This window comes from Apis dorsata, unplaced genomic scaffold (assembly GCF_000469605.1).
Source record: "Apis dorsata unplaced genomic scaffold, Apis dorsata 1.3 scaffold_74, whole genome shotgun sequence".
NCBI lineage: Eukaryota > Metazoa > Arthropoda > Insecta > Hymenoptera > Apidae > Apis > Apis dorsata.
Genome location: NW_006263372.1, coordinates 1955521 through 1975321, shown reverse-complemented (window position 1 = coordinate 1975321; position 19801 = coordinate 1955521). Strand labels below are relative to the sequence as shown.

Below are 19801 nucleotides of genomic sequence, written 5' to 3'. Positions count from 1 at the left end.
TTTTTTTTTTTTTTTTTTTATTTCTTTCCACGCTACAATTGTATAAACCACTTGCGAGCAATATTGTTTGGATAACCAGATTGCGATTTGCAGGACGTGAGAAAAATAGGATTCATTCGCGATGTGCATTTTGAAAGATAAGAGAATTTTTTTGTGTATTATTCTATTGTAATAATTAATTTTGATAATTTTGAAAATTTTCTTTTCTTTTTTTTTTTTAAATACATGAATAAATACATGAGTTTTTTTCTTAAAAGTTAATTGTAATTTGTATTGAAATTGTAATTTGATTTTAATTTGTGAAAAGATTTCTTAGAATTAATAATACTGGCAATTAATATTCGAGTACCCATTAATAATGTTTCATTAATGTATATAATTGTATGAAATTTATATTTTAATAAATATTTAAAAATGTGCCATTTAATATCTCTGAAATAACATCTCTGAAGAATTTTTTTAATATAGATAAGTATCTCGTTTAAATAAACATCAATTATGTATAATGCAAAACAAACATTGAATTATCATCAACTTATGAATAAATATAGACAATTGAAATCTGAATTATATATCAGCACGCAAAGTGAATATACCCATAAAGTTTATAAATTTATAAATGTATCACATTGTAATTTCAAACAAGCCATCCTACTATTTTGAAATTAATGACAATCTGTTTAATAGATTATAAGCATGTTGAATTATTTTAAATAAAAATGTGAACTCTGGTCAAGTTTCAGATATCATTATAATTAAGAGAAAAATTCTTAACTACTTCAATTTATATAATGAACAATTTCTTTTTTAAATTAAACAACTTTTTTATATAAATAAAATTGAAACTAAATTATTGTATTTTAAAAAAAAAATAAGTTAATTTTTTTTATAGAGAATAAAAGGAGCTGCATCAATTACTGAATTAATAATTATATGACTCCATTAAAAGAATATATATCCCAGCTATGACCTACTAAAAATATTCTATATTATTATATATATGCTTTTAACAATACTTGCATAGATAGTACATATAGTTACTATATGTGAGTTTATGTTTTAAAATATTCGTAGCGTGAAAATGATTCCCTTTTATCACATCTTTCTTTACTTTTAGATCTATTTTATTCCTCTCAATTTTTTTTAATAATTTCAGGCTTTCAAAAATTTTGAAAAAATTCAGAAAATACTCACTAACCTCTCCATTTCAATTAACCAATAGGTTTTCAAATTGATTTTTAAAAAAAAATCTTTTCGATAACAATTAGAATACTAAAAATAAAAATCATTCAAAACTATACGGAAATAAAATAAAATGGACGATTTCTCGTTCTTTAACAAGATCAAAAAAAAATTCAAGATTCAAACACACTATTTCAATAAATGTATAAATTTTTTACAATTCAATTCTTTTCACATAAAATTATTTATGTGAAAACCAAAGATTGATTTTCGAAATTCAAATACAATTAAAAAATGATATTTTAGTAAAAATAACTTAGATAAACCGCAAAAAATTTTAACAAAAGTTCACGAGAAAGTAGTCGCATAATGTCGCTTCGATAAACTCTCGAAAGCATCTTCGAACTCGAAATGTCGTTTGCGAAATCGATACTTGCAATACGTATATTTTTCTATTCGAATGAGCACAACCGACCGACCGTTAAAAAATTTAACGATGCTCATGTATGGAATGAGGATTGAAATGCGAAAAATTTGTGGCACGCCTTACTCGGAAAGATTACGCGCGTGCATCGTCGAGAATGATTTCCTCTCTAAAAATAACAAGCGACACGCAAATAGCCGGCATATGCATTGCACCTAATAATGCTGCTATTTATGCAGTCAGGGAAGTAGGCCGAAGCATTAGTAGCAGTTAATGTGACGTTTCTTCGAGTAAAATGCTACTATCGATAATACTAATAAGATTTTATGAGAAAATTTCATAAAAAAATATTTTTTTAGAAATTTAAAAATAATTATTAAAAATAAAGAAACGAATAAATCGAAAAGAATATGAGAAACTTACGCAATTAAAATTATCTTCAATAAAAAATCATCGTCTCGTTGAAAAAATTTTCGTGCAGATGATAGTTGATTATATGCGAAACACACAATATGTCTACTTCCTTTGTAAAGAAACGAGTTAAGAAACAACAAATATTCGTTTTCAATTTTACATCGATTATAAAAAAATATATATTTTTCTGTTCATATGTCACTGAACACTTATACGTTTCAGAATATGAATAAATTAATGTTATAAATGTGATATTAATGCTGATTAACATTTACGTTATAAGAATATATACATTTTATAAATTTACATTAATTCATTAAACATCAAGCACCAACAATAACGACTATTGAAAAGATGCCTAAATAGATTAATTCACTGTTTAGTTCATTTCACTATTATATCGAGATACAAAAAAAATATATTAGTATAATAATCACTACGTAATTTTAATCTATGACAACAGAATATTAAAAAAGAATAAAATTCGGAAAACAAAGCGATGTACTGCGCACAAGTGATGTTACACCGTTTATTCGAAAAGGTTATGAAAAGAAACAATAAAAGAAAGGCGGGAAGTGCCATCTATTGAAAATATAAAATAGGTGGCGTAATTAATAGAAGTCCCTATGACGTTATCGTATAAGGTTGCTGATTGGCTGATTAACCATCTAAAATATTTTCATCTTTCCAAATTTTATAAAATTATATGATTTTACGATTAGAAAAAGTTTATTACTATGATATTAAAAAAAAATTCACAATTTTATATTAATCATTAATACATTAATAAGCTTATATTTATAAACTATGTTAAATATGAGTATGTATATGTGCAACATAGTGAAATGGCTGACAATCATTCGAATCAGATAAATAGAAACTATAACTAATGTTTCAGTTACATTCAAAAGGTAAGCTTTGATATATTCGTTACTTTTATTTCAAAAAAATTTGCAATATTCCTAAAATTCATTTTATAAATTTATAGATGAAATTGTAAGTTTATCAATTTCTCTTAAAAGAAAATTTCACAAAGTGAATTAATGATAGAGACAAATTAGTCTTATAACCTCTTAATAAATACTCGATCTTTACATAATTTAGAAGATAGGGAATATTTCATATAGTATCTATATAGAATTATATAGCATTCCTTACATATACTGTGACTAATAAATTATTCAACTCGGACGAAACATTCCATAGATAGGAAATAATTTATCATTGAGATAATCTTGCAATTTATCCACGGAAGTATTGCAAATTCATTAAGCTCATATCCTTTTCTTCATTCTGAATTATTATCAAATAATCTAAATCGATGTACTACTACAACACAATAATAGCGATAATTTGAATATCAATCTATGCAATAGAAAATCTAACATTACATTCACTCTCGTGATCTAATTTAAATTCCTTGAAATATTCTGAACTGAAAAATTTCCCATATAAAATGACACGCGATCTGAGATCACTATCACTTCGAGTGCAATATTTATTCCTATTTTGCATACTGTCCAAGATATCAATTGATCGAGCAGGTATAGTTAAACTATTACTTTGGATTTTTATCAGGTAATATAGCGTGAAGTAGACCGACTTTTCTTTCTTTCAAGTATGTCAACAATATTTTGCTGAATTAAAATTCAAATTATTAATGAATATATTATTCATATATAATATATAAATATATTATAAAGAAAGCTAATTTTATCGTTGACAATTTCTAGGTTAAAAAAAAATGTCTAAAGAAGGATATGCCAGAAAACCAGATAAATTATGCAGTTCAAACATGTTCGAAGTTGATGAAAAAGAGATCCACGTATTCGGAAATGAATGGCGCGTTCGAATTGCGAGTGTAACTGCGTCGAGGACAAAATGAAAGACGCTTCCGTGATAATTTCCGATCGTGACGTTTCGCATCGTCAAAACTGCAATAGCGTACTTTATTATCGTGGAATCAACACGGGTCACTCGGTTGAAAATTCTCCAACATATGTGTCCAGAGAAAAAAGAGATAAGCGAAAATATATAGCAATGGAAATTCGAACAAGAGACGAATCAGTATCACAGAACGTTGCATTTTTGACTTTAATACATCGATTAAAAAATTCTGTTTTGTATATTTTCAGGAAAAATTTCCATGAGAATAGCAGTTGATCATTCCTGATTTAAGCAATAAATATATTTAAACATTCCTATGATAACCGATAGTTCAAGAATCCAACATGGTCATCAATCATTTAAGGTATCGTACAAATTTAAATATATAATCTCTATCAAAAATAATTTTAAAACAAAATAGCAAATTAATCACTTACGATTCAATTTCAAAATTTCAAAAGTCCAAACTCGCCGTCTGGAACAAGTATGATTAATAATGACTAGTAAAACCGGAAACTGGAGTAACGAGACAAAAAAACAGGACACATAACGCAGCCTCATTAAAAGGTATCAAGTAGAAACTATTCTCTGCAACAGGAAATTAACGAGGAACGATAAGAACAATCGTTTTGCTGTCATATAGTAGACGATAAAAAAGGGAAGGAGGTGAAGATAAAAAGGGGAGCATAAACGTCGCATTCATGCGATCGATAGGCTTCGATGCCACGTTTCATTCTGCATGTACTTTGTTTTCGTAATGAATTATTTAAAGGATTGCGGTACTTCGCGGCAACTTTGAAAAAGGAAGAACACGCGTATCCAAAGAGACAAAGAGAGAGAGAGAGAGAGAAAGCAATCGAGAAAAAAAAAGGAAGAATAATGGAAACCGACGAAAATTCTGAATAATACATGAGAAACTGAGAGTATTTTGATACTTATGCAGGTGGTGGGGTCGTGGGCGGATCAAAGATGGATTTTTACGATACACCCGAACGAAGAAGCAAACGGAAATAAAACGGTACGGTCAGGAACGATATACAGGTTTTAAAAGGAAGTGGAAACATGTATACTTTCGAACAGTGCCTTCCTTTTAGTCGAAGGTTTTACGATGACGTTTATTCGCGGTGCTCGTCTCGCGAAACGCGCGCCATTGGGGGTAAAAATAACCTCGTAAGACGTGAAACCTTGGTGATAACATTTTTACGATTTTCGCAATTTCCGAGTTGGGAAAGGTGAGTAGATATTTATTTTTTTTGTTAACACGTAACTGTATTTTATTTTATCTTTTTTTTTTTTTAGAGATGGCGTCCAGCGTGACCAAGGGGCAAATGGATCTAGATATCTATATCCTGCTCGTGATATTTTATGCAATCATACAAATATATGCATGTCCAGGAGTACTATTTCGAAATTTCAATTTTGAAACAAATTTCAAAGAATATCTAAATATATATATTTTGAAATATTTGTTATATTCGATATTAGAGTAAAAGTTGATGAAAATTAAACACAAAAAAATTATAATAAATCAGTGACAGTAATTATAACAAGAAATTTATTTTCATTAGAAAATAGTCTAGTAAATATTTATTTTAAGATAGAAATTTTTTATGAGTTTTGTATTTTTTATGAATCTTTCTCAATTGAGATTCGTAGGGCTAAGTTAAACTTTGTTCGAGCAATAGTTCGTGAAGTTTAAAGCTTAGTTTACTGACGTTGAGCCAAAGTAGACAATTAATCAAAGTATATATTTAATAATTTCAAACTCTTATATACTAGCCTTTTATAAAAGTTGCATAATGACGTTGGAAGTTATGTAATCACATTTACCAACAAGTTTCAAGACTTACATATTACTATTAATTACTTTGTCCAAAGTAATTGTTACTTTTTATCGTATTATAATAAAATAATAATTAATTATAATTTCTTTCCTTATAAACAAACAAAAATATAGAATTTTGTTAAAACAAAAGTAGTGAGATTTGCTCTATCTTCGTTGCACCATCCTATTTTTGTCACGTTTTATTTTCATCGTAAACTTACATTACTTATAAGTTAATAAATAAGCTTCGATCGATATTTTTGTATTTCTCTGGCTTCTAGAATCCTCTAAATCTGTTCCACGACTATATTAACATTCTATATATATAATACAAAAGAATTTCGATTCACTTGTTGAATCAAACCATTTCTATTTCGAATAACTGACGTCGTTTCCAATACAGAGAAATATTTGTCTTCGGGGACAGGATAGAAGATTGGGTACAGAAAATAGGAAATGATCCTCGAGAGGATGAATAGGATTATTGATTGAAATATGCAAAAGTGTATGAATAATATTTAAATATTGATTGATTGTATAATATGAATAATTTCTATTTTTTTTTTTTATAAACTATAATTCAACATTTTGACCTAATGCATTTTGATGAAATGAAAAATTTTTACATATTATTTTCTCAACAAATTGGAATAGAAATTTAAATTGAATAAAAATATTTGTAAATAAATAAAATTTATTATAATTTAAATTGTATGCAACAAATTTTTCCCCAAAGATTTTTCTGATCAGAATTTCAATCTGAAATTTCATAAAAAAAAAACGTTATCGATTTCAAAGTTTTGGCCGCAATGTATTTCATGCTACAATAACATACCTAAGTTATTCTCCTTTCATTTCTATTGGAATTTCTCCATGCACAAACATTTCCATCTTTCCTTCTTATTTGCATCCATAAAACATGGACCGTGTGTTCTCGCCCGATCCAACGTGCATAAACTTTATTATATTTTTATATTAAACTTTACTTGTTCCTTCGTCGCATAATACCTTGGAAAGAAAAGAGAATGGAACAGAAACAATGGCGATCGACGAATCGCATCGTGATTGGTTAATGCTTTTCGTTAATAAATCGTTAACAAGATCAAAACGAAAATTTTTGCAAAGGAAAAAGTTACTTGAAATTACCTCAGAAATCTCTAGTTGCATCGTTACCTGACTTTTGGAATCTCTGGACTCTGTAGCGATGGGTTTAACTCGCGCAACATTATAAAATAATGTACAACTATCTTGTGAATCACCGACTTAAATCCATCACTCGAGTCGACTCCCAATATCGTTTGGAGGCTGCTTATGCATGGATAGAAACCTCGATGGTGGACATAACAGAGTAACGAATCTGTCGATACGTCTCTAATTCCCCACGTGCTCGGTTTATTCGGAAGGAGAGACGTTGATCCTTGCATTAATCCGAATCAATTTCACGTTCGGTACGTACGACGTAATGTCAGTTTTGAATATTAATCCGAAACACATTCGTATCGATGTTTGTGTATGTGTGCGTATATTGATAGATTATAACCTTACACGCATAGAGGAATAATGCATTCTGTGACGATTTGAGCGAATTCAAAATCGAGGAATATAATAATTTATATTAACGACTGCAGCTGCAGATTGTCAAGGCTTATGAATATAGAACAGTATCCACTTTACCGTCGAAAGGTCATCCGGTCGAAAGTAAATTTTTAATTTATCCTAAAATGCTGAGAAGTCAGTCTACTATATTTTTTTCAATGAGAAGTGAATCTGAATATTCTCGAGAATAAAATCTTCCGAGGTGTTTCAATTGAAATTTGAAATTGAAGAAATAATCAAAAAAATTCACTTTAAAAAAAAAGTTAAAAAGTGAATTTTAATTCGATATTTGTCACGATCATACTTATAAAAAAAAAATATTCATTTCCAAATATACCCAAGAAGGCCAAAGAACCGAATTCGATCAATTACCATTTATCCTCTCAGGATCCATTCACGATTAATTCCCAGGCAGGAACACAACTCCATCCAGGATTCACCTTCACAGAAACAAAGGTACTCACACGGTGAAATGATAGATGAAGCAGATCCATCCGCCTGGGTGTTCCAGGAACACGTACAGCCTCTCCTGAAACGTCTTCCCCTTCTTGTGGTGGAACACGTACTTGGCCTTGAAGGCCTGGTCGATCGGCAGATAGATCGGGTAATAAGGGTCTGGGACACCTGCTTGGTTCAAACTCGGCGGCTCCACTTCCGCCGCGTTCATATCGTTGTTTATTATGTCGTCCTTGCTCTTCTTCCGCCTGTACTTCCTCTTCATCGGCGTGGGCACCCTCTTGTGATGCGCCTCGCCGAATCTGGGCGATCGGAACCGCCTGAGGAAGGTGAAACGGCGGCCAGGCGAGGAGGCAGCCTCCTCCATCTGCGCCCCGTTGTCCTCCGTGTCCTCCGTCTCGCTCCCAGGCGTTTTCAGCGCCGCGTCCTCGGACTCGAGGCAGTGCTCCGCGATCAGCTCATCCTCGCTCGCCTGGAGGGCCGCGTACGCGGCCGCGGCGCTCGAACGCTTCTCCGTCAGCCTCGAGCATTGGTCCTTGCTTCGTGGAAGACTCTCGTTGTTCTCACCTGGACAGTTTTTTTTTTTCCAGCACAATTGGCCCAATTGGCCTGTCTTCCGATTCTTCGTCGCCTCTTTTATTATTATTCTCGATTTTCTCTACGCTTTTTTTATTTTCGATTCGTACGAAAGGAATTGGAAAGGTATTGACCGAGGGTGTTGATATATTCGAGGGACGCATTTTTCAGAGGAGTAGAGTAGTTAATGGAATAAATGGAATTCAGAGATAATTTATCTTAATTTATGTACGAGGCCAAATGTTCAAAGGTTTTTTTGCTAATGAAAATGAAAAATTGAAAAGATACCCTCGAAAATCGTCCTGTGAATATATCAACTCGTTAAATCAAGGGAAAGAGTGGTTTATTTAGGTTCTTGGACGAAGTGAGTCTTCTTGAAAAATATAAGTTTATAATTTGTATGGGGACAATGCTCGGAATTAAGACGATTTTGCTCATCATTTTTATTTATTAATATTCATATTCATCGAGTGTAGATTCAGCTTAAATGGTCGAGTACGATCGGGTTTTGTAATTGGCTGCTCACTTTTTTGGAGGAGAAAATTTGCTTATCATCGATTAGATATTTATAACAAAATATCGAAGTACATGTAAATAGTTAATGTTACTAATACGATATTTGTATTAATTAAGAAAGATGCTATGGAATCTTCTTCGACAAGTATATCGATTGATCAGACACAGATTTTTGATAAATCATATTCGCAGTAACGTTGCATCGACAAGAAATTGGAAGCTCGATGTGGCTTATATGATCTGAATTTTGTGACACGGGGAAACAATTAATTTCTTTTTCCTTCGAACAAGTCTGGAAATTTCAAGTTCATCGATCAACATGGATATTTCGAGAAAGAGTCTTTTAATAAAAAATACATATCTCTATTCTCGACAATTTCGTTCGATATAAAATTTTATTCTTTTAATATCTTCCAACATTTGACTATGGATCACTATTTTCACAAAGAGCAATTATATTCTTTAATTTATTTCATTTCTCTCTCAGTATTCTATTTTATTAACGTGCAATTTCTTGATAGAGAAATTATCACTATATATTCCTAAAATTTAATGTAGTATAAAAAAAAGAAAAAATTTCGAGACAAAAGACAATATTAATAATTTATTTCCAGTAGGAAACGATCGATACGAAAAACATCCATAAGAAAATAGAAGATTCGAGAAAAGATTTCCATAACCTTCGAGAAAAATCATTCTCATCACGCAACATCGTCCTTAAAACATTTTCCACTATAAAAAGCAATTACCCGATAAGTTAACGGTGTTATAAACACTTCCAATCCCACCCTGCTATATAACAACGTACTATAATAAAAAAGAAAGCGTAATGTTTGTGATAAAAAAAAAAAATGAAAAAAACAAAACTATTTTTCATTATAATAAACCATCCAGATCATGCGATGATGAAATATATCGACAACGCTATTATCTTATGGTAAGCCAACGTTTTACGCGAAGCGATAATATTTATAGTCCTTTTTTTTTTTAGCCAACTATGGTATTTTCATTGCGGCCTTTGTTCCTTAACAGAGATCGTTATCGAAAGTATGTACCATGTAAGCGCGAACGACTTCAATTTTCCATTACGGGTGGTAAGACAGAAGTGAAACGCTATTTAGATAATGTTTAGATAAAGATATTTCACACGATGCTACGCGCACAATCGATGAAATTTTGTTATCGCGAAAGAAGAGGCGACACGTGCATCTTTCTTTGCAGGTGTTAGAATTTTATAATTAGTTGGTTAACGGAAAAGTTGTTGCCATTTTTTATTATAATTTTGTGCAAAAAGTAGAATCTTTTGAAATGTAAATTCAAATTTATCATATTTTTAATATGATATTTCATTTTTTTTTTAATCTAGTAAAATTGTTTCAAATGCCAATGGAAAAAAAATTGAGAATGATTCGCGAAATATATATCAAATTTGAAAGATCTCATTCAAAAGAATAGTATACTATTACTGGAGTTTATTGATGAACAATTAGACAAGTATAAAGAAGTATAAAGAATATTGTGCACTCGAATACCGTGGAAATACAAGACATTTCGTATGCACGATTATGACGTATGTAGCGAGTAGAGATTCTAAAAATAAATGGAAATAGAAATATGAATAGAACAAAATGACGAAATACTTCGAAAGGATCGATCATTCGTATTTTCTGCATAAAAAAAATCCAAAATTTTGAATTAAAATCGCGAAAATTTTTTCCCTCTCATGTAATTAATCAAACAAAGAAATTAAACGGGGAAAAAAAATCTAGCCACTTATTCTGATAGATAGATAAAGCGGGAATTATTCAGGAATATTTGATCCAAAACCGTTGGATATTTGCAATTCTAATTAGCAGTCTGTGTAATACCTGATCCTATATGACATTTTCTCTCTGTCATTTTTTATTTCTTCTTCTTCTTTCTTTTAATTATAAAATTATTATCTTTCCATAATAAATTCGATAATAGTTTTTCGATGTATTGTAAAATCTTAGATCGAACTCTAGATTTAGAATTATCCAGAGTGTCATAATTCGCGCAAGATTTTTTTATGGCCACGAGTGTAAACGAGGACAACGAAAATGGTTGGGAGATTCGATTATCGACCGCGTACGCGGTGGCTATATTTCTGAGCATCAATTGAAGTAACGAGATTGCTCGATATGTCGCTCCGTGTATATCGGTTCGCTTCTGCACACCGCTTATCCGTCATCGAAGATCGACCGAGTGAATATTGGAAGATGTATATTTCACGACGTGATTTCATTAGTAAGCAAAGATTTTTTTATTACGATAGAGAGTATTTTGTGAAAAAATTAAATACGAGACGGATGAGATATATATATATATATATATAGAGAGAGAGAGAGAGAGAGAGGGGGGAAGGGAGAGAATCTGGGCTAAATAAATTTAATTCTACGAAATTTAAATTTGATATTTTCAAAGTTTAGTTAAATTTGTAAAAATGATGGAATTGAGTGGAATTTAAGTTATCGGAAAAATCTTTTTAGAAATAGTGATTTATTAATGGTATGGAAATAAATAAATAAATAAATGAAATAAAATGTTATATAGTTGGCAATACTAGTTATAAATCACTAGTAATTTTTATAGTAATTTTGGTTCCTAAACATGGTTCTCAATTATGGTATGTTATTACATATAGGTTAATGAATTTTGTGGAAACATTAATTAAAATAAATAAAATTATTGATATTTAATATAAGTCTCGATGAAATGCGAGATAATTATAATACCGATGTTATTTTCTCTGATCTAATGCATTAGCAACAGCTGCTCATGAATATTTCGAAGGATGTTGTATGAAATTGTATTCTATCTTGATCGAGACGAGTAAAAACGATATCAGTAACGAGATGACCTAATAATTTATACAAATGCAGAACAGATTCTAGATACATACATATGAAACATATATTATAACGAATTCTATTTTAAACAGAATTAATTAGGGAATTATTGAAACTTTTATGGATGTTAAACTTTTCGTTAAAAAATAAAATTTAAATTAAATTATTTCATCAAAACTATTGTTGTAACTATATATTAATTTTTCAAACATTTTACAATATTAATGACTTACAAAAAAAATTACCTATTGAAAAAAGTTTTCTTGTTTGTTCATTGCATGAAATTGAAGTTTTTGAATAGAATAAAAGAAATGTTTTAATTTAGATATTAAGAATATACCTATTCAAAAAGTGTAAAAGCATAAGTTTTTCATTTATTAGAATTAATTCTTTTTTTTATTATTTTTTTTTTTAAATAATATAGTAAAGAAACATTTGAATACTCTTTTACTTTTATTCCTTTATAATAATAAAATGATAATTAAAACTAACTCAGTCTGAGGAAAACGAATATGATATTAAATTTCTAATATTTTTGAGGATTTGTTTGATAGAAAAGTTTAAAAGATGAAAGTCTAATTATTGAATATCTTTACTAGAAAAATCTTGAATTCTGAGAAAAATATAGTTTTGCTTTTCAATTAGAAGTTGGTAAATTTTAATGATATTTATCATTGTAAGATATTGATAATAATCTTCTCTATATTATTGAAATAAGTTATACTTTTCTGATATTTTTAATTTTTTAATCAAATATATTTTTTATTTTATAGAAATAAGTTTCATTCTATGTAAACTCTATTTCTCAAACTATATCAATATTTTAGATTTCCATAATTCTTAAAAAATTCACTATTATTCATTATCATCTCTATTTCGACCAATGAATTTTTAGATTGATTATTAAAAATTGTCATTAATAAGAATTAAAATAATTCAAAAATTTTTCCCATTCAAATTTTTTATAAAATCAAAATTGAATTATAGTATATCATAAGAATTCAGAAGTACTAATTGTTGAATGATTAATGTATCAATATAATATTTTATTCCAAAACCTTCTATTATCATTTATTATGATATTATTTATCACTATTGCACAATATTTCAAAATCTAAATTTATGCAAAATCGAATTGCTAAATAATAATGATGTCATTCATCTTATCAAATTCCTATGTATAATCATAAAAAATTGTAATTAAAGCTAATGTCATCGAATCAATTTAATCTTTTATTTTTCTTTTATTCTATACAATGATAAAAAAATTTTATTAAAACTTCATATTTCTTTGCAAAAGACTATATAAATTTAAAAAAATTTCGATATTTACAACAAACATGAAAATATTAAATTTATTTTTAAAAATTCTTCAATAATATTTTTCAATAATAAAAAAATTTTCTTAAATAAATCAAATATTTAAATATATGTACACATTTATCTACATATAAAAATATGTTAAACAAAGCTTTCTAACGAGCACAATTATATAAGAAAAAATCGTAAAAAAACTTCCCGTGGTTTTCTTCTTTAGCCGCCCAACATTATTTCCAAGATAAAAAAACCACTTGGGATTTAGATCCAAAGGTCACGTCCACCTACACACTAATTGTATACGATAGTAAAAAGAATCTGAATCCTTGATTCAATTCCATCAATCTCCAAAAAATCAGCAATATTTGAAACACAAATATAAAATTATCTTATTTGCGAATGAAAACAAAATTTGTAACCTTAAATTCATTTTCCATTCAACACATGTTATTAAATCAAATAACGTCAAAAATTTATATGTAACAAACTATTAAACGTAACATTAAATAATGATAACTAATATAATCAAAAAAATAATACAAGATAAAGCAAAAACGAAAAATAATACCCTTCCTTGATAGAAACGTACGACTAATTAAATATAATATTCGAGTTCGGGTTGAATCGGGAAAATTCGGGCAAATTCGAATATTCTCGCAATCTTGGATGCCAAACTTCACACAGTTAATGCTTCGAGTCGTATCGAATCGGAAAAATTCGATTTAGAATATCGATTTTTATTGAATATACAATTTAGTAATAATTTCGGATCAATTCGAAAGTAATCGAAGATAGAAGTATATGACCAATATTTAGAGCATTTGGAATGAGTATACTATGCATACGATATAAAATATTTGATTCTAATTATTAATAAACATTAAAATATCGTGCGATTAATTTGATAAACTTTGAAGTTTTTTCTCTTGGATTTTTATTACCATAGCGCTTACATCATTTATTCGGTTAAACTAGGTTCGTGGTTACAGTTGTCCAACAAGAAGATTGGTGCATGGATCGAAATAAAAAGTTGCGCACAGTTCACGTGGACGTTAGATACCTGTACACGCTACGCCGATAAATTGCTTCGAATTATCTGCACGCTCATCACTAGCACTTCCTCTCTTCGTCGAGCAGCGACCGTCTCTATAGTGTATGCAGATAAATTCTAACGATTACATGCAATTTCTCTGCGACATTAACGAACGAAGAATCGGAAGTTCAAACGTACTATATAGCGGATTGTGAGATATTCATCGAGAACCAGTCTATCTAGAACGAAACCGATTTGCTGCTGCTTTTGAAGAAAGAAGAAAAAGAATGAAAAAGATCAGAAAGGAAGCAATTCTCTTCTTTCCTTTTCTTCCCAGTTTTATCGATATTTTCAACGATTGGACGTTTCTAACCTAAATTTTCAATTTTAACGATCTTATAAAATCTATTATATAATTTTTCCGTAAAAATGATGTAATTTGCAAAAATCTAAATCTATTGAAAATTTATATTTTTGGAAATATCAATGGAATCTATTTCCATTCCAATTCTTAATACATTTGATAACATTATTCATCTCACAAATTTAAAATTCGACTTAGTTTTCAAGAAAACTTCGATTTTTCATTTCGATCTTTGAAATTTTAGAATATTTCTTTCGGCATAATTTAGTTAGTCTGAAAATTCTGTAAACAACTTTAATTATGGAACATTGCACGAAAACGTATTGAAATCTTCAAAAAGGATTCCAATCGATATAAAGATTAAATCAACAATCGAAATCGAAAAGTTTGCAATTAAAATGCAAGCATGAAAGCATAATGCTTTCCACACGAGGAAGAATATGAAAAGTAAGACTAACTAGAATCAGGAAAGTAAGAAACGTTGACAAGGTAAGTATAAATATTAACGCAACCATCCGCTTATTCACATGGGTGAAGATTATCCACACCACCTGTGAATTTATTCGCTATCTTGTACGGATTATAGGGACGTGGTGGAAAGGTCAATGACGTCCATACTCGTGATCAATAATATAATAATTACGTTCTGATCTAGATTATATCCCTAAACAATGCGGCGTATTATCCTTGATGGCGTTCTAAGCAATGAAACTATCGTGTTATTCATATATACGTGTTCATTCATCTATATTATAGATATATTATAGATGAATGAAGAAAGTATTGTTAAATTTCTAATTTGAATGTAAGTTTAATATATATAAGTTTAATTATACGTATATATTATAACATTTATAAACAATATAAACAATATAATATGTAATATTTAAAAATTAGGTTCGATCAAATGCAGATTCAGTTCAAATAATTATACTTATTCAAGAAGTTAGTAAATTCTCTGTTTCGAGCAACGAATATAAGAATATAATTTTATACACTACAAGTAAAAAAGAATCGAAATTCTCTTTATGAAAGAGACAGTATAATTAACGAAGGTAGATAAATTCTTTTTTTCAAATTACAATACAATAGATATAAATACAACTATAAAAAACTGAAAATTATCTAAATACTCTAAGAAATTTTTTTTACATAATAATTCCATTTTAATTCTCCAGACAATGAATTTCATGGATCCTTCGAACAAACATTTCAACCAGCGGACGGAAGTCTTGCGTTAAACCCAATGTTAAACCGTGAATACGAATAATTCAAGTTCCCAGCATCAACTGCAGGCAAATAAAGGTGAACAACATCTTGAAGAGAGAGAAAGATAGTTAGACACACAAAGAGCATTAGGAATGAATGTAATTGTAGTTCACAGAGGCGAATTTTCGTAGAACTAATTAGACTATGTTACCAGCACAAACGTCTAATTTGAACCGAAACTTTCTCCTATATAGTGCACATGCTTGATCAGAATATTTTTTGGTGTTTTATAATATCAATTTCCAATTGATAAAGTATTATCAAATGTTATAAACTATAATTAAATTGTTGAATATTCAGAATATGAAGATATTTGTAAGATTATAATTTTGTAATGAAAGAGTGTGTAAATTTATCTATATAAACTTTTATTATATCTCTAACTGGAAGTGATTATACATTAGCAAAATTCGATATATTTTTTTTCATTCGACTATGAGAATATCGAATAAAGAAAGATGATAATAAAGAAAACGCGAATTTTTCTTTTTTCGAAATCATTATATTGAAAGAAAAATTGGAAAAAAATGTATTCTTTATTGTTTAAACGAAGAATATTTTGATAAAGTAAAAGTACATTGTTCACTGCATTAACCTAATTTGGAAATGTTTTACCGCAACGTATCGGGATTCCTACAGCTTTGTAATTTAATTAAACGCGATACTTTTGAAATGTAATTACAAATAATACTTGTAGAAATCATTCGACAATAAACAATAAACATTTTATTCATTTATCGTATAATTCATTTATTTATCGATAAATATTTCAAATATTCAAATATTTTAATTAAAAAAAAAAGAAAAGAAAAATTACAGATATATCATTAAATTGCGTGCAAAATTCTTCATGTAAGATAAAAGAGATGTCTACAATATTATTGATTGTAAATAAATATAACTCTAGATATCCTATTAATAGGGATATTCGCGTATCAAGGAAAGCTTTCTAACCTCCCATGACGAATCGTCAAGTCGAGAATCAAGGATCAACATTGTATTTCATTCACTGAGTAACGAGAAAGTATGCATTCTTCAGTTTATCTAACGAAGAAACATCTCTTTGTTCTTATTTATTTTTAATCTAACAATAAGAATAGAATATTTTTATCGAGAAGAAATATTCTTCTTCCACAAATTTCTCCTAAAAAATGTAATCGAAAATTATAGCAATCTGGCAAAGAATAATTTAAAATTGTTGCATTCTATTTTATCACATAATTTTCCTCAAATCTTTTTTTTGTATCATAAATTATATCATAATTCACAGAATAAAACCAATATATATTTGAAAAATACTTGTTTTCCTTCACTTCCATGAATTATTTGAAATACAACGAAACACCTAAAAACAAAACTATTATTACACATGCTCGTGAAAGTTCCTTTTTTTTTTTTTAAGAAAAAGATTAATCTTTGCGACTTTCAAACTTCGAGTATAATATCAAGTAAGAAGCTAAAAATCACCTTGTTTCCTAGTTTCCAACATCAGCTGTGAAACGAAAGCCGACTAAAAGCCATCAGAGAGCTTAACTTAACTTTCAAACTGCACTTCATATCCTTTGATATTTCGATTCATATTTTTTTCTTTCCATTTTTTCTTTTTTTTTTTTTAATACTACTACAATCTTTAACATAAAATATTCGATTATCTCTTAAACACAAGTACTAAAAATAGTGTATAGGAAATGTGTTCTCAAAGTCGGTCAAACTGTGCTCACGTATCCTATTTGCGGAAGATAGAAATTCACGCATGCGTGTTTTGATCGTGTTGTCACGCTCTCTGGTCCAAACTAACGAGACACGAGCATTTCGTTTTCGAACTATTCAAACTTGAATTATTTCATTGGTTATCGTTAATTGTTGAAAAAGTTGCGCGTGTATTGTATTATTAATGCTTTCAAAAAAAATTAAATTTGAAATGGATATTTTCATAATTTTAAGAAATATCACGAATCATATTATAGGTATTTATTATTTTGAATCAAAATTATTTTATCTCGATACAACTTTCATATTAATTGTAATATTGTTTCCATTTTAATGCACAAGTATATAACATTATGAAACAACGTTCGAATATTAATATATTGGAGGCAGAATGCGTAATGTAAAATTTAATTACAATCAACAAAGGTTCTACATAAAAACGAGCACGTAATACAACACGTGAAAATAATCTCTAAGGTGAAATGTTTCTTTGCACGATGCTTAATAGTTTTGGAATATTTTTTTAGCTACTTTGAAAACGCAGTTAATGGGACTTTTACAATTTCTCTTTGAGAGCTTTGCAGACTCCTTTGTGTTTTAAATTTCCAGACTTCGCGTGAAACTTACCAACGTAATTTAATTCTTTGTAAACGAGGCATTAGATTTAGTTTCAAAGTAATCGTAAGCGACAAAATTTCAGTGCTTCTAAATATAACGAAAAATATAATAAAAGATTTTCAAATTGGAAATTTACATGGTACGTAAATAAAAAAATAAATTTAAAAATCCACTCTTTTATTTTGTATCTTTTTAATTTTATTTGAATCTAATCTGATTGATAATAGTCGTTCGTAACCTAAAAATTTTCATCACTGATTATCAATAAACAAAAAATATTTTCATTTGATATTATAATTGATTATAAAAATTTCATATATTATTTTAAAAGGAAATTTATTTAATATACATATCTCGTTTTGCTAAATAATTTCATGATTCTAGTGACTTGTTTTAAATCATTCGATAATTTATAACTACGATTCCTGATCCAAAACAAAAAATTTCCATCACCCAACCAAAAAACAAAAACCTATATAATTCCAGTAATAGATTCAGAATCATTCGATGATGATTTCTAATATAAAAAAAAGAAACTATTTCCACAATTCCAGCGGCCACTTTAAGAAATATTACCCGATCATTTCTTAATCGCGATTTCTAACCTAAAAATTTTTGATCATCTCGAAGAAAAGTTGCTAAAAACCTATATCCCCAGTTTTTTATTCCAGTGAGCAGCCAAGAATCAGCCGATCGTCACGAAAGCCGATGTCCACGAAAGATAAACAACAAGATTGCTCCCCAATTAATTCAAGTATACCTGAATGCGTGCACTTCTTATGATTTTGATGACCTTGGCAGTTGACATGGTGCTCGTGAGAATGGTGCGTGGAATGATACTGCTGGCGTTGCTGTTGCTGGTGCTGGCTGATCGGCGACTTAAGCACGCTCAGCACCAGGTCCTCGTGAGACGGCACGATCCTCGTGAGCTGCCTGCTCTGCCTGAATAATGTCTCCTGCTCCCCACGGTTCATCCTGCATCCAAGTCGTCGACGTTGCAGATAAAATCCCGGATACCATTCGTGTCTCCCTCGACCCGGACCGCTACCTAGCATAACAGCGTGCAGCATCCCGAGGCTCTCTTGCGACTCCAACTTCCATTCACCTGACCCACCACCGTCGGAAGATTTTCTCTTCTGTTCATGGTCGTCTCAGGATCTACGATCACTATTTTCTCTCTCTCTCTCTTTTTCTTCTTTCCTTTTCGATCACACGATTTTTATATTTTAAGACAAAGATTTTAAAGGAGTCTTGTTAATACATCTTTTTGAAGATGAAACGAAGATTTTGATTAGATATATTATTTATTATTGTTTATATTGGATATCATTTCCTTTGTTTTTGATGAAGTTATTTAAGGAATAGATTAGGATTTCAAATTTTTTTTATGGTTTATCGAGAAAGGATCGTGTTTCTTGGATAAGACACTTGATTTGTGAAATGTAAACGATATTTGGATATTGAAAATGTTCTTTCTGGTATAGTTTAATTATAATTTAAAGAAAAGAAAGTGATGGATTTCTAGGATCTTGGCAAAATCGGAAAACTGTTTGACGATACTATTTTACTTTCGAACTTGTTCACAATTCACAACTTTTTAAAATATATTTATTGTTCTTGAATTCGAACGCTATTTAAACACTGACATTCTGTCTCTGATGCACTTCTAATTTCTTCTTTTTTTTAACAGCCAAGTTCAAGTTTAATATCGTATCATAAACGAGTCTTTGGGACACTATCACTG

At 29.4% G+C, this 19801-nt stretch overlaps 1 protein-coding gene and 2 long non-coding RNA genes across 10 annotated transcripts in view; 2 read left to right on the top strand and 1 right to left on the bottom strand.

Moving 5' to 3' along the window:
• LOC102675632 (potassium voltage-gated channel subfamily KQT member 1) overlaps positions 1-19265 on the bottom strand; it is a 55308-nt gene extending 36043 nt beyond the window's left edge. For 3 of the 8 annotated variants that reach the window (XM_006610584.2, XM_006610590.2, XM_006610585.2), the window contains exons 1-2: positions 18818-19262; positions 7793-8351 (exon numbers count right to left, since the gene is read on the bottom strand). In XM_006610584.2, coding sequence (XP_006610647.1) covers positions 7793-8351; positions 18818-19127 — 869 coding nt within the window. In that variant the 5' untranslated portion in view covers positions 19128-19262. Of the gene's footprint in view, positions 1-7792; positions 8352-18817 lie in introns of all 8 variants that reach the window. The other 5 variants (XM_006610587.2, XM_006610588.2, XM_031508068.1 and 2 more) reach the window with 4 other exon arrangements.
• Positions 2857-4126, top strand: LOC116184903. Its single transcript, XR_004149561.1, has 2 exons — positions 2857-2931; positions 3754-4126. It is a non-coding gene; the product is annotated as an uncharacterized LOC116184903 (long non-coding RNA).
• On the top strand, positions 13660-16402 carry LOC102675538. Its single transcript, XR_421023.2, has 4 exons — positions 13660-14949; positions 15047-15265; positions 15429-15515; positions 15639-16402. It is a non-coding gene; the product is annotated as an uncharacterized LOC102675538 (long non-coding RNA).
• Positions 19266-19801: the final 536 nt, after the last annotated feature.